The following is a 23,350-nucleotide window of genomic DNA, read 5'->3' as shown; positions in this document are numbered from 1 at the left end:
CCACGGTTTGCAAAACCTTTCTCCCAAAAATAGCCTCAGAAGAAGCAAAAGTATCAAACTTGTAAAATTTGGTAAAAGTGTGCAGTGAAGACCAAGTCGCTGCCCTACATATCTGATCAACAGAAGCCTCGTTCTTGAAGGCCCATGTGGAAGCCACAGCCCTAGTGGAATGAGCTGTGATTCTTTCGGGAGGCTGCCGTCCGGCAGTCTCGTAAGCCAATCTGATGATGCTTTTAATCCAAAAAGAGAGAGAGGTAGAAGTTGCTTTTTGACCTCTCCTTTTACCGGAATAAACAACAAACAAGGAAGATGTTTGTCTAAAATCCTTTGTAGCTTCTAAATAGAATTTTAGAGCGCAAACAACATCCAAATTGTGCAACAAACGTTCCTTCTTTGAAACTGGTTTCGGACACAGAGAAGGTACGATAATCTCCTGGTTAATGTTTTTGTTAGAAACAACTTTTGGAAGAAAACCAGGTTTAGTACGTAAAACCACCTTATCTGCATGGAACACCAGATAAGGAGGAGAACACTGCAGAGCAGATAATTCTGAAACTCTTCTAGCAGAAGAAATTGCAACTAAAAACAAAACTTTCCAAGATAATAACTTAATATCAACGGAATGTAAGGGTTCAAACGGAACCCCCTGAAGAACTGAAAGAACTAAATTGAGACTCCAAGGAGGAGTCAAAGGTTTGTAAACAGGCTTAATTCTAACCAGAGCCTGAACAAAGGCTTGAACATCTGGCACAGCTGCCAGCTTTTTGTGAAGTAACACAGACAAGGCAGAAATCTGTCCCTTCAGGGAACTTGCAGATAATCCTTTTTCCAATCCTTCTTGAAGGAAGGATAGAATCTTAGGAATCTTAACCTTGTCCCAAGGGAATCCTTTAGATTCACACCAACAGATATATTTTTTCCAAATTTTGTGGTAAATCTTTCTAGTTACAGGCTTTCTGGCCTGAACAAGAGTATCGATAACAGAATCTGAGAACCCTCGCCTCGATAAGATCAAGCGTTCAATCTCCAAGCAGTCAGCTGGAGTGAAACCAGGTTCGGATGTTCGAACGGACCCTGAACAAGAAGGTCTCGTCTCAAAGGTAGCTTCCAAGGTGGAGCCGATGACATATTCACCAGATCTGCATACCAAGTCCTGCGTGGCCACGCAGGAGCTATCAAGATCACCGACGCCCTCTCCTGATTGATCCTGGCTACCAGCCTGGGGATGAGAGGAAACGGCGGGAACACATAAGCTAGTTTGAAGGTCCAAGGTGCTACTAGTGCATCCACTAGAGCCGCCTTGGGATCCCTGGATCTGGACCCGTAGCAAGGAACTTTGAAGTTCTGACGAGAGGCCATCAGATCCATGTCTGGAATGCCCCACAGCTGAGTGACTTGGGCAAAGATTTCCGGATGGAGTTCCCACTCCCCCGGATGCAATGTCTGACGACTCAGAAAATCCGCTTCCCAATTTTCCACTCCTGGGATGTGGATAGCGGACAGGTGGCAGGAGTGAGACTCCGCCCATAGAATGATTTTGGTCACTTCTTCCATCGCTAGGGAACTCCTTGTTCCCCCCTGATGGTTGATGTACGCAACAGTTGTCATGTTGTCTGATTGAAACCGTATGAACTTGGCCCTCGCTAGCTGAGGCCAAGCCTTGAGAGCATTGAATATCGCTCTCAGTTCCAGAATATTTATCGGTAGAAGAGATTCTTCCCGAGACCAAAGACCCTGAGCTTTCAGGGATCCCCAGACCGCGCCCCAGCCCATCAGACTGGCGTCGGTCGTGACAATGACCCACTCTGGTCTGCGGAATGTCATCCCTTGTGACAGGTTGTCCAGGGACAGCCACCAACGGAGTGAGTCTCTGGTCCTCTGATTTACTTGTATCTTTGGAGACAGGTCTGTATAATCCCCATTCCACTGACTGAGCATGCACAGTTGTAATGGTCTTAGATGAATGCGCGCAAAAGGAACTATGTCCATTGCCGCTACCATCAACCCGATCACTTCCATGCACTGAGCTATGGAAGGAAGAGGAACGGAATGAAGTATCCGACAAGAGTCTAGAAGCTTTGTTTTTCTGGCCTCTGTCAGAAATATCCTCATTTCTAAGGAGTCTATTATTGTTCCCAAGAAGGGAACCCTTGTTGACGGAGATAGAGAACTCTTTTCCACGTTCACTTTCCATCCGTGAGATCTGAGAAAGGCCAGGACTATGTCCGTGTGAGCCTTTGCTTGAGGAAGGGACGACGCTTGAATCAGAATGTCGTCCAAATAAGGTACTACAGCAATGCCCCTTGGTCTTAGCACAGCTAGAAGGGACCCTAGTACCTTTGTGAAAATCCTTGGAGCAGTGGCTAATCCGAAAGGAAGCGCCACGAACTGGTAATGCTTGTCCAGGAATGCGAACCTTAGGAACCGATGATGTTCCTTGTGGATAGGAATATGTAGATACGCATCCTTTAAATCCACCGTGGTCATGAATTGACCTTCCTGGATGGAAGGAAGAATAGTTCGAATGGTTTCCATCTTGAACGATGGAACCTTGAGAAACTTGTTTAAGATCTTGAGATCTAAGATTGGTCTGAACGTTCCCTCTTTTTTGGGAACTATGAACAGATTGGAGTAGAACCCCATCCCTTGTTCTCTTAATGGAACAGGATGAATCACTCCCATTTTTAACAGGTCTTCTACACAATGTAAGAATGCCTGTCTTTTTATGTGGTCTGAAGACAACTGAGACCTGTGGAACCTCCCCCTTGGGGGAAGCCCCTTGAATTCCAGAAGATAACCTTGGGAGACTATTTCTAGCGCCCAAGGATCCAGAACATCTCTTGCCCAAGCCTGAGCGAAGAGAGAGAGTCTGCCCCCCACCAGATCCGGTCCCGGATCGGGGGCCAACATTTCATGCTGTCTTGGTAGCAGTGGCAGGTTTCTTGGCCTGCTTTCCCTTGTTCCAGCCTTGCATTGGTCTCCAAGCTGGCTTGGCTTGAGAAGTATTACCCTCTTGCTTAGAGGACGTAGCACTTTGGGCTGGTCCGTTTCTACGAAAGGGACGAAAATTAGGTTTATTTTTTGCCTTGAAAGGCCGATCCTGAGGAAGGGCGTGGCCCTTACCCCCAGTGATATCAGAGATAATCTCTTTCAAGTCAGGGCCAAACAGCGTTTCCCCCTTGAAAGGAATGTTAAGTAGCTTGTTCTTGGAAGACGCATCAGCCGACCAAGATTTCAACCAAAGCGCTCTGCGCGCCACAATAGCAAACCCAGAATTCTTAGCCGCTAACCTAGCCAATTGCAAAGTGGCGTCTAGGGTAAAAGAATTAGCCAATTTGAGAGCATTGATTCTGTCCATAATCTCCTCATAAGGAGGAGAATCACTATCGACCGCCTTTATCAGCTCATCGAACCAGAAACATGCGGCTGTAGCGACAGGGACAACGCATGAAATTGGTTGTAGAAGGTAACCCTGCTGAACAAACATCTTTTTAAGCAAACCTTCTAATTTTTTATCCATAGGATCTTTGAAAGCACAACTATCCTCTATGGGTATAGTGGTGCGTTTGTTTAAAGTGGAAACCGCTCCCTCGACCTTGGGGACTGTCTGCCATAAGTCCTTTCTGGGGTCGACCATAGGAAACAATTTTTTAAATATGGGGGGAGGGACGAAAGGAATACCGGGCCTTTCCCATTCTTTATTAACAATGTCCGCCACCCGCTTGGGTATAGGAAAAGCTTCTGGGAGCCCCGGCACCTCTAGGAACTTGTCCATTTTACATAGTTTCTCTGGGATGACCAACTTGTCACAATCATCCAGAGTGGATAATACCTCCTTAAGCAGAATGCGGAGATGTTCCAACTTAAATTTAAATGTAATCACATCAGGTTCAGCATGTTGAGAAATGTTCCCTGAATCAGTAATTTCTCCCTCAGACAAAACCTCCCTGGCCCCATCAGACTGGGTTAGGGGCCCTTCAGAAACATTATTATCAGCGTCGTCATGCTCTTCAGTATCTAAAACAGAGCAGTCGCGCTTACGCTGATAAGTGTTCATTTTGGCTAAAATGTTTTTGACAGAATTATCCATTACAGCCGTTAATTGTTGCATAGTAAGGAGTATTGGCGCGCTAGATGTACTAGGGGCCTCCTGAGTGGGCAAGACTCGTGTAGACGAAGGAGGGAATGATGCAGTACCATGCTTACTCCCCTCACTTGAGGAATCATCTTGGGCATCATTGTCACATAAATCACATTTATTTAAATGAATAGGAATTCTGGCTTCCCCACATTCAGAACACAGTCTATCTGGTAGTTCAGACATGTTAAACAGGCATAAACTTGATAACAAAGTACAAAAAACGTTTTAAAATAAAACCGTTACTGTCACTTTAAATTTTAAACTGAACACACTTTATTACTGCAATTGCGAAAAAACATGAAGGAATAGTTCAAAATTCACCAAATTTTCACCACAGTGTCTTAAAGCCTTAAAAGTATTGCACACCAAATTTGGAAGCTTTAACCCTTAAAATAACGGAACCGGAGCCGTTTTGAACTTTAACCCCTTTACAGTCCCTGGTATCTGCTTTGCTGAGACCCAACCAAGCCCAAAGGGGAATACGATACCAAATGACGCCTTCAGAAAGTCTTTTCTAAGTATCAGAGCTCCTCTCACATGCGACTGCATGCCATGCCTCTCAAAAACAAGTGCGCAACACCGGCGCGAAAATGAGGCTCTGCCTATGCTTTGGGAAAGCCCCTAAAGAATAAGGTGTCTAAAACAGTGCCTGCCGATATTATTATATCAAAATACCCAAATAAAATGATTCCTCAAGGCTAAATATGTGTTAATAATGAATCGATTTAGCCCAGAAAAAGTCTACAGTCTTAATAAGCCCTTGTGAAGCCCTTATTTACGATCGTAATAAACATGGCTTACCGGATCCCATAGGGAAAATGACAGCTTCCAGCATTACATCGTCTTGTTAGAATGTGTCATACCTCAAGCAGCAAGAGACTGCTCACTGTTCCCCCAACTGAAGTTAATTGCTCTCAACAGTCCTGTGTGGAACAGCCATGGATTTTAGTGACGGTTGCTAAAATCATTTTCCTCATACAAACAGAAATCTTCATCTCTTTTCTGTTTCTGAGTAAATAGTACATACCAGCACTATTTCAAAATAACAAACTCTTGATTGAATAATAAAAACTACAGTTAAACACTAAAAAACTCTAAGCCATCTCCGTGGAGATGTTGCCTGTACAACGGCAAAGAGAATGACTGGGGTAGGCGGAGCCTAGGAGGGATCATGTGACCAGCTTTGCTGGGCTCTTTGCCATTTCCTGTTGGGGAAGAGAATATCCCACAAGTAAGGATGACGCCGTGGACCGGACACACCTATGTTGGAGAAATATACATACATGACAGCCTGATACCAGTTGCTGCTACTGCATTTAAGGCTGAGTTTACATTATATCGGTATGGCAGAATTTTCTCATCAATTCCATTGTCAGAAAATAATAAGCTGCTACATACCTCTTTGCAGATTAATCTGCCCGCTGTCCCCTGATCTGAAGTTTACCTCTCCTCAGATGGCCGAGAAACAGCAATATGATCTTAACTACTCCGGCTAAAATCATAGAAAAACTCAGGTAGATTCTTCTTCAAATTCTACCAGAGAAGGAATAACACACTCCGGTGCTATTATAAAATAACAAACTTTTGATTGAAGGTATGAAACTAAGTATAATCACCACAGTCCTCTCACACATCCTATCTATTCGTTGGGTGCAAGAGAATGACTGGTAATGGCAGTTAGGGGAGGAGCTATATAGCAGCTCTGCTGGGTGAATCCTCTTGCACTTCCTGTTGGGGAGGAGTTAATATCCCATAAGTAATGGATGATCCGTGGACTGGATACACTTAACAAGAGAAATAACTATTAGCCCTATTATTTGTGTAAAACATATGAGGATTTACTAGCACCTATAATATCCACATTTGTTTGTAGGTAAATATGCCTTTAAGAACCAGACATAAGAGTTTTGTATCGAACCTGGAATCCATCTGTGATTGGCCTAAAGGCTTGTCAATCATAGACCATTTAAACTACTTCAGGTATTTAAGGTGACCAGGTAACCAAGGTGAGCATCTTGATAAAGGCTGACAGTCGAAACGCGTAGATGCAAATTTTTCCACCTGGAACTTAATACAGCTATACTGGCATCCAATATATTCAGCACTTTCTGTGAAATTCCCTGTTCCTGGATCCTGCTTTCTTTATCCCCTCCAAAGCACAAGCTGCAAATTGGACACACCTGGATTCCCTGCTGTAGCTGACAGACGAGTCTGTTTGGAACCGCATGGCGGCCCAGCTCCTGGTATTTCAAGCATAGAGGCTACTAGCTTCACATACAGGATTACAGAGGAACAACAATAACGGAAAAAAATTGATACATAGTATCTGAAGGTATTTTAATAACTGTGAAGTAACAGCGATTTTTTATGATCTAACAGCTGCACCGCTATCACTGACTTTGCTCAGCTTACATCGTTACTAACGATCTCTAAGACACTGTTGGAAAACAGCCTTAATTGAGGCATCATTTGTTTTTATTAGTGCCGGCACTTATTTAATGCTATTGTGGATATGTCTATCTTTCAATAAATTTATAATATATTTTTATCTTTACATTTGTGTTAGGGCTGCATGATTAATCGCATATGCGATTTAAAACCGTGATTAATTGCCGCAATTTTAAAACCGCGAGGAGTCACGATTTTTTCCTACATAAAAAATTCCTTTAGAAGTGGCTGTAATGCATTGATTTATTTGTGATTTCTTGCAAACCAGCTCCATCTAGTGGTTGCTTTTAGCACACATTTGTAAAATGGCTCTTTTACTTTCACTTTCTGTTCTCATAAGTAGCCGATCAATCTAGAAATCTAAAAGCAGAGCCCATGCAGGAATGAAGAGCAGAGAAAGCCACTTACTTATATCTCCCCCTAGGGACGTCTGCAGTCTGAAACTTAGGGTATGTAAACATTATGGAACCTCCCACACAATCTCCTGCTCTCAGAGAAACAGCTTAAATACATAGCAGATGCAGTTAACCCCACGGCTCCCAAAAAGGATAAAACTGCAGTCCCCTCTGCATTTCTGAAAGGAGCAGCCCCCCACCCCTACTGCTATATGCCTGTAATGGATTCCTGGACAGGAGCAGGGATCATTTTCAGTCAAATTAAAATGTTTAAAAGAGAAGAAGAAAAAAAAATAATGTATATATATATATATATATATATATATATATATATATATATATGTGTGTGGCTTACACTGCTTCATTTGTTAATCATACCACTGTCCACAGTTAGAATGACTGTCCAAGAAAACATGACAATGTTGTGTGTCATAAGACCTAATAACTGGATAGTGGCTACTATTTAATCACATCACAGGCAGCAAATTTTATTTTAACTATTTTGTGGTTTGTATTTGTATGCACCAAGAGTGTATTGGACATTGAGAAACATGTACATTAAGATTATGTAGTGTTATAATGCAAAATGAAGGTGTTATAGTCATTTATAAGAAAATCGCAAAAAAAAAAAAAAAAAAACATCGCAATTTTTTTTTTTGCCCATATCGCCCAGCCCTAATTTGTGTGTGTTAATACATAGGTGTTTTTAACTCTTGAATAGGGCTAATTAGTCTGATATATTGTATACAATCTCATAATCATTCTTTGCTCTCTAGTAGAGCACTAAATCACTGGCAAGCTCTCCTCCACGATCAAGTGAAACCAGGTATACAGGGAGTGCAGAATTATTAGGCAAATGAGTATTTTGACCACATCATCCTCTTTATGCATGTTGTCTTACTCCAAGCTGTATAGGCTCGAAAGCCTACTACCAATTAAGCATATTAGGTGATGTGCATCTCTGTAATGAGAAGGGGTGTGGTCTAATGACATCAACACCCTATATCAGGTGTGCATAATTATTAGGCAACTTCCTTTCCTTTGGCAAAATGGGTCAAAAGAAGGACTTGACAGGCTCAAAAAAGTCAAAAATAGTGAGATATCTTGCAGAGGGATGCAGCACTCTTAAAATTGCAAAGCTTCTGAAGCGTGATCATCGAACAATCAAGCGTTTCACTCAAAATAGTCAACAGGGTCGCAAGAAGCGTGTGGAAAAACCAAGGCGCAAAATAACTGCCCATGAACTGAGAAAAGTCAAGCGTGCAGCTGCCAAGATGCCACTTGCCACCAGTTTGGCCATATTTCAGAGCTGCAACATCACTGGAGTGCCCAAAAGCACAAGGTGTGCAATACTCAGAGACATGGCCAAGGTAAGAAAGGCTGAAAGACGACCACCACTGAACAAGACACACAAGCTGAAACGTCAAGACTGGGCCAAGAAATATCTCAAGACTGATTTTTCTAAGGTTTTATGGACTGATGAAATGAGAGTGAGTCTTGATGGGCCAGATGGATGGGCCCGTGGCTGGATTGGTAAAGGGCAGAGAGCTCCAGTCCGACTCAGACGCCAGCAAGGTGGAGGTGGAGTACTGGTTTGGGCTGGTATCATCAAAGATGAGCTTGTGGGGCCTTTTCGGGTTGAGGATGGAGTCAAGCTCAACTCCCAGTCCTACTGCCAGTTTCTGGAAGACACCTTCTTCAAGCAGTGGTACAGGAAGAAGTCTGCATCCTTCAAGAAAAACATGATTTTCATGCAGGACAATGCTCCATCACACGCGTCCAAGTACTCCACAGCGTGGCTGGCAAGAAAGGGTATAAAAGAAGAAAATCTAATGACATGGCCTCCTTGTTCACCTGATCTGAACCCCATTGAGAACCTGTGGTCCATCATCAAATGTGAGATTTACAAGGAGGGAAAACAGTACACCTCTCTGAACAGTGTCTGGGAGGCTGTGGTTGCTGCTGCACGCAATGTTGATGGTGAACAGATCAAAACACTGACAGAATCCATGGATGGCAGGCTTTTGAGTTTCCTTGCAAAGAAAGGTGGCTATATTGGTCACTGATTTGTTTTTGTTTTGTTTTTGAATGTCAGAAATGTATATTTGTGAATGTTGAGATGTTATATTGGTTTCACTGGTAAAAATAAATAATTGAAATGGGTATATATTTGTTTTTTGTTAAGTTGCCTAATAATTATGCACAGTAATAGTCACCTGCACACACAGATATCCCCCTAAAATAGCTATAACTAAAAACAAACTAAAAACTACTTCCAAAACTATTCAGCTTTGATATTAATGAGTTTTTTGGGTTCATTGAGAACATGGTTGTTGTTCAATAATAAAATTAATCCTCAAAAATACAACTTGCCTAATAATCCCTGTATGACCAGGTGTATGGTGTATCTTTCAGCTTGCTTGCAGAGTTCAGGGTGTGGTTAACAACTACAAAAAAGGTTTGTTACTGTGAATAAAAAAAGTGGATCAAAAATAGCAAGTAACTTTGGAAAACTAATAAACACTTGTTTTTAAAACACATAGATAAAATACAGCGACGCGTTTCTCAGTAATGTTACTGTTTCCTCAGGCTGATTAAAATGCTAATTACTTGCTACGTTATATACACATGGCTGACCAATCAGAGCCAGAAAAATACACACACCCTTACTAGTCACATGACTTAGTAAATGGTGTGTGTTTACAATAGGGATAGGTGTAACATGACAGTTTCATACAGCATACAAACTATATATCTCTTATTTGTTTAAATTGTTTTGGTGCATGTTGAAACTAAAAATACATTAGTTTAGAAATTAACTAAACTAATGGAGACCATATTGTCTTATCTAAAAAATATATTTGTATAAATATAAATATAAATATATATATATATATACATACACACACACAACCTATTGCACATGTCTCCAACTCTGAAAAATCTATTAGCCCCTAGTAAAATTGTTGTGAATAAAACAAATACAAAACAAAGTTTGATGCTAAATAGTCAAGAAATTTCAACACAAAAAACAAGACAATATGGTCTCCATTAGTTAAGTTAATTTCTAAACTAATGTATTTTTTAGTTTCAACATGCACCAAAACAATTTTAATCAAATAAGAGATATATAGTTTGTATGCTGCACCTATCCCTATTGTAAACACACACCATTTACTAAGTCATGTGACTAGTAAGGCTAAGTGATGTGACTAGTAAGGGTGTGTGTATTTTTCTGGCTCTCCGATTGGTCAGCCATGTGTATATAATGTAGCAAGTAATTACCATTTTTATCAGCCTGAGGAAAGAGTAACTTTACTTAGAAACGTGTCGCTGTATTTTATCTGTGTGTTTAACACTTGTTTTTACGTTTTTCAAAGTTACTTGCTATATTTGATCCACTTTTTTTTATTCACAATAACAAACCTTTTTTGTGGTTGTTAACCACACCCTGAACTCTGCAAACAAGCTGAAAGATACACCATGCACCTGGTTTTCACTTGATCGTGGAGGAGAGCTTGCCAGACAGCTCAGAGGCTCTGGTCTGCACTACACTACAGTGCTAGACCACAAATGAGTGTAATGTATCCACCTATTAGCAAAATATTTTCATTTATACAGTATTATGCTATGTGGGGATTGTCTCTTATATTTATAGAGAACACATCAGAGTGAAACACACTCCTTTGCAGTTGTTCCTGTCATATATACCTGAAGAGAGTTTACCGGAAAACTCAGAGGATCCGGTCTGCTTAGTTTGCACTACATTACAGTGCTTGAATACATGTCAGTGTATTTGATTAAAAATTGTATATCTAGCATATATTTGCAGAATCACGCTATGTTGGCACCTTCTCCCTTTTCTATAGATCAGTACTGAAACATAGCAGCAGAGGTAATGGTAGAGGAGTAATAATGTCGATCTGTATAGGGAGGTGGCAGTAATCCCCACGACCGAATTTACAGAGACCCTTAGAATAGATTTCCCATAGGTGAAAACATGGCATCATCAGGCAATACTCCCTTCACATCCCTCAGACAAACACTTTACTTTGAGAGGAATTGGGCTTCAAAATGCTTAGAAGTGCCATTCACAGAAGAAATCAAGCACGACTTGCTTCACCATCCTCCAACGAAGGCAACGTTTGTAAAACTGAGGTATGAGTGAGGTGGGAGGTATATTTATAGGCATTTTGAGGTTTGGGAAACTTTGCCCCCTCCTGGTAGGAATGTATATCCCATACATCACTAGCTCATGGACTCTTGCCACTTACATGAAATAAATATATTTGTGGGTAATATAAAGTCTAATCTCAAATTATGAAACATACACATAGACGGATAAGTGAATGTACTTGAGAAGAGATTAACTCATTATTTATTTCTACAAACAAATCTAGAGGTTGGTCAAACATATTATATTACTGACCTTATCAGAAAGGCTCTCAGTCTTGAGCTTTTGATCTTTCAGTGCTTGTTGTAGAGCTAAAATCTCTGCTTTGTGTTCCTTAACTGCCAACTCCACCATTTGGCGAGATTCTGTAGTACGCTGATCAGCTCGCACTCTTTAATAAACAGAAGTCATCATTAATGTCGGTTATTTATAACGTGCCAGCATATCCCTTAGTGATGTACAGTGTGGATAGAATTCAAAGGGACACTTATTTCAGATGAAAAAAAATAGATGACAAGAAAATAATGGAAAGAAAAAGTGTTGGAAACCACACAATTGCTTCTTAAAGTGAAAAAAAGAAAAGAAAAGCTGCACTTCTGTTTCTGGGTTCGGAAGCTAAAAAGATAAAGAATGGGCTTCTTTGAAGATGAGCATAACATGTAAGCAGTGACAAAGTAATAAGATTGATGTCACATCATGAACTAACTTTTTAAAAGGACACTACAGTCAAAATAACTTTTTCATGATTAAGATAGAGCATGCAGTTTTAAGACACTTTACTATTTATTTCCATTATCAAATTGTGCAGCCGTTTTATATTCACACTTTCTGAGGCACCAGCTAATGCCGATATCTTGAAGTACATTTTTAAAATTTGTCAGAAAATATCTACTGCTCGGTTAAAATTCAGAGTAAGTGCTACTGTAGTCTTTTTATTATGAACCTCTTGATTATCCAATTGTACTGTACTCAATGTAGTCTTTATATATGATTACTACTGGTGAAATTTTATTTTTTTAAGGTAAAAAACATAATTTATGCTTACCTGATAAATGTATTTCTCTTGTAGTGTGTTCAGTCCACGGGTCATCCATTACTTATGGGATATATTCTCCTTCCCAACAGGAAGTTGCAAGAGGATCACCCAAGCAGAGCTGCTATATAGCTCCTCCCCTCACATGTCATATCCAGTCATTCAACCGAAACAAGACGAGAAAGGAGAAACTATAGGGTGCAGTGGTGACTGGAGTTATAATTTTAAAATTTAGAACCTGCCTCAAAAAGGCAGGGCGGGCCGTGGACTGAACACACTACAAGAGAAATAAATTTATCAGGTAAGCATAAATTATGTTTTCTCTTGTTAAGTGTGTTCAGTCCACGGGTCATCCATTACTTATGGGATACCAATACCAAAGCTAAGTACAAGGATGATGGGAGGGACAAGGCAGGAACATTAAACAGAAGGAACCACTGCCTGTAGAACCTTTCTCCCAAAACCAGCCTCCGAAGAAGCAAAAGTGTCAAATTAGTAAAATTTGGAAAAAGTATGAAGTGAAGACCAAGTTGCAGCCTTGCAAATCTGTTCAACAGAGGCCTCATTCTTAAAGGCCCAGGTGGAAGCCACAGCTCTAGTGGAATGAGCTGTAATTCTTTCAGGAGGCTGCTGTCCAGCAGTCTCATAGGCTAAACGTATTATGCTACGAAGCCAAAAAGAGAGAGAGGTAGCCGAAGCCTTTTGACCTCTCCTCTGTCCAGAGTAAACGACAAACAGAGAAGAAGTTTGTCGAAAATCTTTAGTTGCCTGTAAGTAGAACTTCAGAGCACGGACCACGTCTAGATTATGCAAAAGACGTTCCTTCTTTGAAGAAGGATTAGGACATAATGATGGAACAACAATCTCTTGATTGATATTCCTGTTAGAAACAACCTTAGGTAAAAACCCAGGTTTAGTACGCAGGACTACCTTGTCTGAATGAAAGATCAGATAAGGAGAATCACAATGTAAGGCAGATAACTCAGAGACTCTTCGAGCCGAGGAAATAGCCATCAAAAACAAACCTTTCCAAGATAAAAGCTTAATATCAATGGAATGAAGGGGTTCAGACGGAACACCCTGAAGAACTTTAAGAACCAAGTTTAAGCTCCACGGAGGAGCAACAGCTTTAAACACAGGCTTAATTCTAGCCAAAGCCTGACAAAAAGCCTGGACGTCTGGATTCTCTGCCAGACGTTTGTGTAAAAGAATAGACAGAGCGGAAATCTGTCCCTTTAGCGAACTAGCGGATAAACCCTTTTCTAAACCCTCTTGTAGAAAAGCCAATATCCTAGGAATCCTAACCTTACTCCATGAGTAACTCTTGGATTCGCACCAATATAAATATTTACGCCATATCTTATGGTAAATTTTTCTGGTCACAGGCTTCCGAGCCTGTATTAATGTATCAATAACCGATTCCGAAAACCCACGCTTTGATAGAATCAAGCGTTCAATTTCCAGGCAGTCAGCCTCAGAGAAATTAGGTTTGGATGGTTGAAAGGACCCTGAATTAGAAGGTCCTGCCTCAGAGGTAGAGACCATGGTGGACAGGACGACATGTCCACTAGGTCTGCATACCAGGTCCTGCGTGGCCACGCAGGCGCTATCAGAATTACCGATGCCCTCTCCTGTTTGATCCTGGCAATCAGTCGAGGTAGCAACGGAAATGGAGGAAACACATAAGCTATGTTGAAGACCCAAGGGGCTGCTAATGCATCTACCAGCACCGCTCCCGGTTCCCTGGACCTGGATCCGTAACAAGGAAGCTTCGCGTTCTGGCGAGATGCCATGAGATCCAGATCTGGTTTGCCCCAACGACGAATCAGTTGAGCAAATACCTCCGGGTGAAGTTCCCACTCTCCCGGATGAAAAGTCTGGCGACTTAGGAAATCCGCCTCCCAGTTCTCCACGCCTGGGATGTAAATCGCTGACAGGTGGCAAGAGTGAGACTCTGCCCAGCGAATTATCTTCGAGACTTCCAACATCGCTAGGGAACTCCTGGTTCCCCCTTGATGATTGATGTAAGCCACAGTCGTGATGTTGTCCGACTGAAATCTGATGAACCTCAGTTTTGCTAACTGAGGCCAAGCTAGAAGAGCATTGAATATTGCTCTTAATTCTAGAATGTTTATTGGAAGGAGTTTCTCCTCCTGAGTCCACGATCCCTGAGCCTTCAGGGAATTCCAGACTGCTCCCCAGCCTAGAAGACTGGCATCCGTTGTTACAATCGTCCAATCTGGTCTGCGAAAGGTCATTCCTTTGGACAGATGAACCGGTGACAACCACCAGAGAAGAGAATCTCTGGTCTCCTGGTACAGATTTAGCAAAGGGGACAGATCTGAGTAATCCCCGTTCCATTGACTTAGCATGCATAGTTGCAGCGGTCTGAGATGCAGGCGCGCAAATGGCACTATGTCCATTGCCGCGACCATTAAGCCGATTACCTCCATGCACTGAGCTACTGATGGGCTTGGAATGGAATGAAGGACACGGCAAGCATTGAGAATCTTTGATAACCTGGACTCCGTCAGGTAAATCTTCATCTCTACAGAATCTATAAGAGTCCCTAGAAAGGGAACCCTTGTGAGTGGTAACAGAGAACTCTTTTCCACGTTCACTTTCCACCCATGCGACCTCAGAAATGCTAGAACTATCTCTGTATAAGACTTTGCATTTTGAAAACTTGACGCTTGTATCAGAATGTCGTCTAGGTACGGAGCCACCGCTATGCCTCGTGGTCTTAGTACCACCAGAAGTGAGCCCAGAACCTTCGTAAAAATTCTCGGGGCCGTAGCTAACCCGAAGGGAAGAGCTACAAACTGGTAATGCCTGTCTAGAAAGGCAAACCTTAGGTACCGATAATGATCTTTGTGAATCGGTATGTGAAGGTAAGCATCCTTTAAGTCCACTGTGGTCATATATTGACCCTCCTGGATCATGGGTAGGATGGTTCGAATGGTTTCCATCTTGAATGATGGTACCCTTAGGAATTTGTTTAAGATCTTTAAGTCCAAGATTGGTCTGAAGGTTCCCTCTTTTTTGGGAACCACAAATAGATTTGAGTAAAATCCTTGTCCCTGTTCCGTTAGCGGAACTGAGTGGATCACTCCCATGACTAAGAGGTCTTGCACACATTGTAGAAATGCCTCTTTCTTTACTAGGTTTGTTGATAACCTCGACAGATGGAACCTCCCTTGTGGAGGAGAGGTTTTGAAATCCAGAAGGTATCCCTGAGATATAATCTTCAACGTCCAGGGATCCTGCACATCTCTTGCCCAAGCCTGGGCGAAGAGAGAAAGTCTGCCCCCCACTAAATCCGTCTCCGGGTAGGGGGCCCCGTCTTCATGCTGTCTTAGGGGCGGGAGTAGGCTTTCTGGCCTGCTTGCCCTTGTTCCATGACTGGTTGCCTTTCCAACCCTGTCTGTAACGAGCAGTAGTTCCTTCCTGTTTTGGAGCGGAGGAAGTTGATGCTGCTCCTGCCTTGAAGTTACGAAAGGCACGAAAATTAGACTGTTTGGCCTTTGGTTTGGCCCTGTCCTGAGGAAGGGCGTGGCCCTTACCTCCCGTAATGTCAGCAATAATTTCCTTCAAGCCGGGCCCGAATAAGGTCTGCCCTTTGAAAGGAATGTTAAGTAGTTTAGATTTGGAAGTTACATCCGCTGACCAGGATTTAAGCCAGAGCGCCCTGCGCGCCTGTATGGCGAATCCGGAATTTTTAGCCGTAAGTTTGGTTAAATGCACTACGGCATCTGAAACAAACGCATTAGCTTGTTTAAGGGTTCTAACTTTGCTCAAAGCCTCATCCAATGGCGCTGTGCGAATCGCCTCTTCCAGAGACTCAAACCAGAATGCCGCTGCAGCCGTGACAGGCGCAATGCATGCAAGAGGCTGCAATATAAAACCCTGTTGAACAAACATTTTCTTAAGATAACCCTCTAATTTTTTATCCATTGGATCTGAGAAAGCACAGCTATCCTCCACCGGGATAGTGGTACGTTTGGCTAAAGTAGAAACTGCTCCCTCCACCTTAGGGACCGTCTGCCATAAGTCTCGTGTGGTGGCGTCTATAGGAAACATTTTTCTAAATATCGGAGGAGGGGAAAAAGGCACACCGGGTCTATCCCACTCCTTACTAATAATTTCTGTAAGTCTTTTTGGTATAGGAAAGACGTCAGTACACACCGGTACCGCATAGTATCTATCCAACCTACACATTTTCTCTGGAATTGCCACCGTGTCGCAATCATTCAGAGCCGCTAACACCTCCCCTAGTAACACACGGAGGTTCTCAAGCTTAAATTTAAAATTTGAAATTTCTGAATCCGGTCTCCCCGGATCAGAACCATCACCGACAGAATGAAGCTCACCGTCCTCATGTTCTGCAAATTGTGACGCAGTATCAGACATGGCTCTCGTGTCATCAGCGCGCTCTGTCCTTAACCCAGAGCTATCGCGCTTGCCCCTTAATTCGGGCATATTATATAATACTTCTTTCATAACATTAGCCATATCATGTAAAGTGATTTGTAAGGGCCTAGATGTACTTGGCGTCTCCATCTTACGCATCTCCCGAGCGGGAGCCGCAGGTACTGACACGTGAGGAGAGTTAGGCGGCATAACTTCCCCCTCGTTTTCTGGTGATAGTTTCTCTATCGGTACAGAATGACTTTTATTCAAAGCAATATCAATACAATTGGTACACATCGTTCTATTGGGCTCCACATTGGCTTTTGAACATGATGAATAAACAGTTTCCTCTGAATCAGACATGTTTAAACAGACTTAGCAATGAAACTAGTAAGCTTGGAAATCACTTTCAATAAGTTTACAAGCAATATAAAAAACGCTGCAGCGCTTTAAAAAAATACAGATATAGTTAAACAATTCTTAACAAGAAGTGTATTATTAGCAGAGGATTGCACCCAGTAGCAAAAGGATGATTAACCCCTCAATACCCAAAACGGATAAAACGGATATCAATTAAGATTTAACGCTTTTAATCACAGTCAAACACACTGTCACAGATCTGCTGTGACTGATTACCTCCCTCAAAAATGAATTTTGCAGACCCCTGAGCTCTCTAGAGACGTCCTGGATCAAGGAGGAAGAAGCAGGAAGACTGTGCTAGAATTTTAACTGCGCAATAAGGCGCTAAAAAAAGGTCCCTCCCACTCCTATTACAACAGTGGGAGCCCTGATATAACGGTTTCCATGCAGAAAATATATGTTAGCCATGTGGAAAAAATCATGCCCAAAGAAATTTATCACCAAAGTACCTCACAAAAACGAATAACATGCCAGTAAACGTTTTATTAAAAAAACAACATTTTCCAATGTCATGCAAAGTTATCACTAAGCCTGCTACCAGTCGCTACCACTGCAGATAAGGCTTAAATATTATTTCAGTTTTAGCAGTATTTTCTCAGTCAAATTCTAGTCCCTAGAAAATAACTCGACTGCGCATACATTTATCAGCCTGATACCAGTCGCCACTACTGCATTTAAGGCTGTACTTACATCATACGGTAATAGCAGTATTTTCTTAGTCAATTCCATTCCCAGAAAATAATGTACTGCACATACCTCATTTGCGGAGGACCCTGCATGCTATTCCCAGTTTCTGAAGTTACCCCACTCCTCAGAATGTCGAGAACAGCCAGTGGATCTTAGTTACGCCTGCTAAGATCATATAAAAAAAACGCAGGCAGATTCTTCTTCCAAATACTGCCTGAGATAGAAAAACAGCACACTCCGGTGCCATTTAAAATAACAAACTTTTGATTGAAGAATAGTTAAGTAAAAACTCCAGCTCCTCTCGCGACCTCCTTCTTTGTTGAGGGTTGCAAGAGAATGACTGGATATGACATATGAGGGGAGGAGCTATATAGCAGCTCTGCTTGGGTGATCCGCTTGCAACTTCCTGTTGGGAAGGAGAATATATCCCATAAGTAATGGATGACCCGTGGACTGAACACACTTAACAAGAGAAATATCTCCCCCATAACATGTTTACAGTAAGCCATCTTACCAGCTGGAAACAGCTCAGTTACCTTTATTTTATCATTTGAAACAGCTATATAGATGTTTAAATCTGAAATAGCTCATTTACCATTGTGTAAAGAGAGATACATGAACAAATCTGTTCTTCCAACAGGCTCAGCCCATTTGATTTGGAATATCACTCATTAAGCAATGGTTTCAACAAAGCAAACCCAGTATTTCCAAATACATTCTAGATACATTTAATAATATGCTCGTGGTATAACAGGTAATTGGGAACACATTTTACAGTAGTGTTCCATTAAAACAAGGGTAAAAAAAAAACAAAAAAAAAAACACCCCCCCCCCCATAAATTATGCTTACCTGATAATTTTATTTCTATCGTGGGGAGGAGAGTCCACGGCTTAATTCATTACTTTTGGGAAATAAGAACCTGGCCACCAGGAGTAGACAAAGACACCCCAGCCAAAGGCTTAAATACCTCCCCCACTCCCCTCATCCCCCCAGTCATTCTGCCGAGGGAACAAGGAACAGTAGGAGAAATATCAGGGTATAAATGGTGCCAGAAGATAGATCCGCCCACCGGAGTTAGAGGCGGGAGCCGTGGACTCCCCTCCCCACGATAGAAATAAAATGATCAGGTAAGCATAATTTATGTTTTCCATCTAAAGGGGAGGAGAGACCACGGCTTCATTCTTTACTTTTGGGAAACATATACCCAAGCTTTAGAGGACACTGAATGAAATCGGGAGGGTAAAAAGGCAGACCCTAATCTGAGGGCACTACAGCCTGTAAAACCTCTCTCCCAAAAACAGCCTCCGCAGAAGCAAAAACGTCAAATTTGTAAAACTTTGTAAAAGTGTGTAAGGAGGACCAGGTAGCCACCTTACAAATCTGCTCCATAGAGGCCTCATTCTTGAAGGCCTAAGATGAAGCCACAGCTCTAGTTGAATGAGCCGTGATCCTCTGAGGAAGCTTATGTTCCGCTGTCTCATAGGTCAAGCGAATCAAGCTCCTCAACCAAAAGGACAAAGTAGTAGAAGGGGCCCTCTGCCCCTTGCGCTTCCCAGAATACACCACAAAAAGAGATGTAGACTGTCTGAAATCCTACGTAGCCTGTAGATAGAACTTTAAGGCCGGAACCCCATCCAGATTATGAAGTAACCTCTCCTTAGAAGAAGGGGGGTTAGGACACAAAGAAGGAGCAATTATTTCCTGATTGATGTTACGGTTACACACCACCTTGGGAAGAAACCCCAAACCGGTGCGAAGAACAGCCTTCTCCGCATGAAAGACCAGATAAAGAGGCTCGAATTCCAAGGCAGCCAGCTCAGATACTCTGTGTGCCGATGCAATGTCCAACAGAAAGAGAACCTTCCAGGACAGAATCTTAATGTCAATAGAATGCATAGGCTCAAACGGGATCCTCTGCAATACCGAAAGGACCAAGTTTAAGCTCCATGGGGGAGCAGACTGCCTAAAGACAGATCTGATTCTAGACAGAGCCTGAACAAAAGATTGAATGTGAGGAAGCTCAGCGAGTCTCCTGTGCAACAAGACTGATAAAGCCAAAATCTGTTCCTTTAAGGAACTGGCGGCAAGACCCTTCTCCAAAACTTTTTGGAGAAAAGACAGAATCCTAGACACCTTCACCTTGTGCCAAGGATATCCTTCTTTCTCACACCAGGACCAGTAAGTCCTCCACACCTTATGGTAGAGTGACTGGCTTTCTTGCCTGAGCTAGTGTTAATCACACTTTCAGAAAAACCTCTCTTGGCTAAGACTAAGCGTTCAATTTCAATTGCCACACAGTCAGCCTCAGAGAAGCGAGATTTTGATGTAGAAAAGGACCCTGTTCCAGCAGATCCCTGCGACAGGGTAACCTCCATGGCTGAGAGGATGACATCTCCACCAGATCTGGAAACCACGTCATCCACGGCCACGAAGGAGCAATCAGGATGGCAGAAGATCGCTCCTGCTTGATGCGTGCCACTACACGAGGTAGAAGTGGTAACGGTGGAAAAATGTAAGCTAGGCTGAATCCCCAATGCACCACTAAGGCATCTATCAGCTCTGCCTGGGGATCCCTCGGCCTCGACCCGTATCGGGGTAGCTTGCAATTGAGTCTGGACACCATGAGATCTATCACCGGCATTCCCCATCTGAGACAAATCTCCACAAACACTTCGGGGTGAAGAGACCATTCCCCCGGATGGAAGTATTGCCTGCTTAGAAAGTCTGCTTCCCATTTGTCCACACCTGGAATGTGGATCACTGAGGGTGAGCAGCTGTGGGACTCCGCCCTCTCCAAAATCTGAGACACCTCCCTCATTGCTAGGGAGCTCCTCGTTCCCCCCTGGTGGTTGATGTAAGCCACTGAGGTAATGTTGTCGGTCTGGAATCTGATGAAGCTGAACGACCCCAGAGGAGGCCACGCCCTCAGAGAATTGTAGATTGCTCAAAGTTCCAGAATATTTATCGGAAGGAGAGACTCCTTTTTCCATGTGCCAATCTGGCACCCTAGCACCCCAAACAGCTCCCCATCCTGCCAGACTCGAGTCCGTGGTCACAATCTCCCAGAATGGTCTAAAGAAGGATGTCCCCAGGGACAGATGCTCAGGAACTGATCCACCAAGATAGGGAGTCTCTGGTCCGAGCATCCATGGATATCCGCTGTGATAGATCTGAATGATCGCCGTTCCACTGTCTCAACATGCACAATTGAAGATGTCTGAGATGGAACCTAGCGAAAGGGATGACGTCTATGCTGGAAACCATGACCCCGATAATCTCCATACACTGAGCCACCGAAGGGCTTGAGTAAGACTGAAGGGCAAGACAGGTGGACGCAATCTTCCTGCGTCGTTGATCTGTGAGAAATATTTTCATGGACATAGTCTATTATCGTGCCCAGGAACTCCACCCTGTTGCTGGGAACCAGGGAACTCTTTCCTGAGTTGATCTTTCAAACGTGAGATTGGAGCAATAAAAGAAGATCTCTCGAATGATCCTCTCCGAGGGTGAATGACGGCGCCTGGACTAGGATGTTGTCCAAATAGGACGCCACTGCCAGGCCGAAGGGAAGGGCCACAAACTGGAAGTGTTGGTCCAGAAAAGCAAATCTTAGAAACTTGAAGTGGTCCCTGTGAATTGGAACATGAAAGTAAGCATTCTTCAAGTCTATAGTCGTCATGAACTGCCCCTCTTTAACTAGGGGCAGAACAGATCTGATTGTTTTCATTTTGAACGATGGAACACTCAGAAACTTGTTTAAACACTTAAGGTCCAGAATTGGGCGAAACGTGCCCTCCTTCTTTGGAGCCACAAAAAGATTTGAATAGTACCCTAGACCCCTTTTTGCTTGGAGTACTGGTACGATAAGACCTAGAGAGGAGAGATCCCTCACACATTCTAGAAAGGCCGCTCTCTTTTCCGGTCTTGAAAACAGGTTTGACAGGAGGAATCTGCCCCTGGGCGGATGGGACTTGAATCCTATCCTGTAATCCTGGACGACAACCTCCAGAACCCAAGGGTCCTGAACGTCCTGCAACCAGGCTTTGGAGAAGAGAGACAATCTGCCCTCTACTTGGCCACCCCTTCATGCCGATTTTGTCTTGGCGGGCTTCTTGTTCTGCTTGGACTTGTTCCAAGACTGAGCAGGCTTCCAAGTTCCCTGAGCTGGGCCTTGTCCGCATGAAAGGGACGAAAAGTAGATCCTTTAGGCTTCGCCTTCTTATCCTGTGGTAGGAAAGCTCCCTTACCTTCCGTAACCGTGGATATGATCGAATCCAATCCTGGACAGAAAAGAATCTTTCCTTGAAAAGGCAGGGACAACAGTCTCGAATTAGAGGTCATGTCCGCAGACCAAGACTTTAGTCACAGAGCCCTGTGAGCTAAAACGGAGAATCCTGAAACCTTTGCATTCAGGCGAATAATTTGCATATTGGCATCACAAATTAAAGAATTGGCGACCTTCAACGCCTTAATCTTGTATCTCATTGATGGAAGTCTCCCTCTCGACCATATCACATAGGGATTTACACCAATATGTCACAGCTCCGGCAACAGCAGCTACAGACGCTGCCGGTTGAAAAACAAACCCTGTGTGTTGAAACATTTTCCTTAACATGTTTTCCAATTTTTTAGCAACAATGGTAGTCAGCGCACCCAGTGGGACAAGGACACATAGATACACGAAGTTTGCTCCAACTTGTTTTATTGTAATGTTACTAATCACATTACAAGTAATTTCAGGCATGAATGTTGATACGGCTAGCAGCTCAGGTCAGGAAAAAACACAGATCAGGTCAGACGCGTTTCTTAGTGCATATAACACTTCATCCTCACATTATCCTCAGTGACCCTGTTAAACACCCACAATTCCAAGCCATATATTCGTGAAGGAACTCCTCCTACTTAATTACCTCTCCAATAGAAATTAAATTGACACTGAATGGTGAGGAAAAGATGGGTGTAAAATAGGGGGATTGTTTATACAGATCACAAAAAGAGCTCAAGTCCCTAAATTAAATACAATTATAAACTAAATTGTTGCAAAAAATATATGCTAACAATGAACACTTAACAATCCTAAACATATGGACATAAGCTTGCGTGATAAAAATAAAAATGTGTAAATTAAAACATGCTAGTATTCATATATGCAGTTAGCCAAGAAGATTTAAAGAGACAGCTACACAAGATTATCAATCTAACTGTGAAATATAAAGGAACAATATGTCACAAAAATGGATTTTTAATCAACACACAATTTAACATCCCACTCTGAGTTTAGACCTGTTGGCATTCGAGTATCCAAATGGAAAATCCAAAAAACTTCTCTCTTACTGAGAATGATCCGTCTGTTTCCTCCCCTGGGGTGTCTGGGGATCAATTGGATAGCTTGGAATGTCAAGAGGGAGCTATCAGAGTTATGACATCTTTGAAATGCAGGGATATTGGAGTAGTGGACTCAGGATCCTCTATAGAACGTAAATGTTCTAAAAAACGGTCCTTGAGGGCACGTGTAGTTTGTCCTACATACTGCCTCAGACATCCCCTGCATGTCAGAAGGTAAATGACATAATAAGAATTGCAGGTCATATGTTCCCGAATTTGAAAACTCTTGTTATTTGCAGAAGACACAAAACTCACT

The 23,350-nt window shown here is 42.6% G+C and overlaps 1 protein-coding gene across 1 annotated transcript in view; it reads right to left on the bottom strand.

Annotated features, from left to right (window-relative positions):
• CIT (citron rho-interacting serine/threonine kinase) overlaps positions 1–23,350 on the bottom strand; it is an 839,833-nt gene that overhangs the window by 196,336 nt on the left and 620,147 nt on the right. Inside the window, exon 28 of the mRNA XM_053702064.1 lies at positions 11,414–11,549. Within this exon, the coding sequence (XP_053558039.1) occupies positions 11,414–11,549 (136 nt within the window). The remainder of the gene's footprint in view (positions 1–11,413; positions 11,550–23,350) is intronic.

Source organism: Bombina bombina, chromosome 2 (assembly GCF_027579735.1).
Source record: "Bombina bombina isolate aBomBom1 chromosome 2, aBomBom1.pri, whole genome shotgun sequence".
NCBI lineage: Eukaryota > Metazoa > Chordata > Amphibia > Anura > Bombinatoridae > Bombina > Bombina bombina.
Note: the sequence above shows the minus strand (reverse complement) of the source record. Positions and strands in the feature narration are given on the sequence as shown.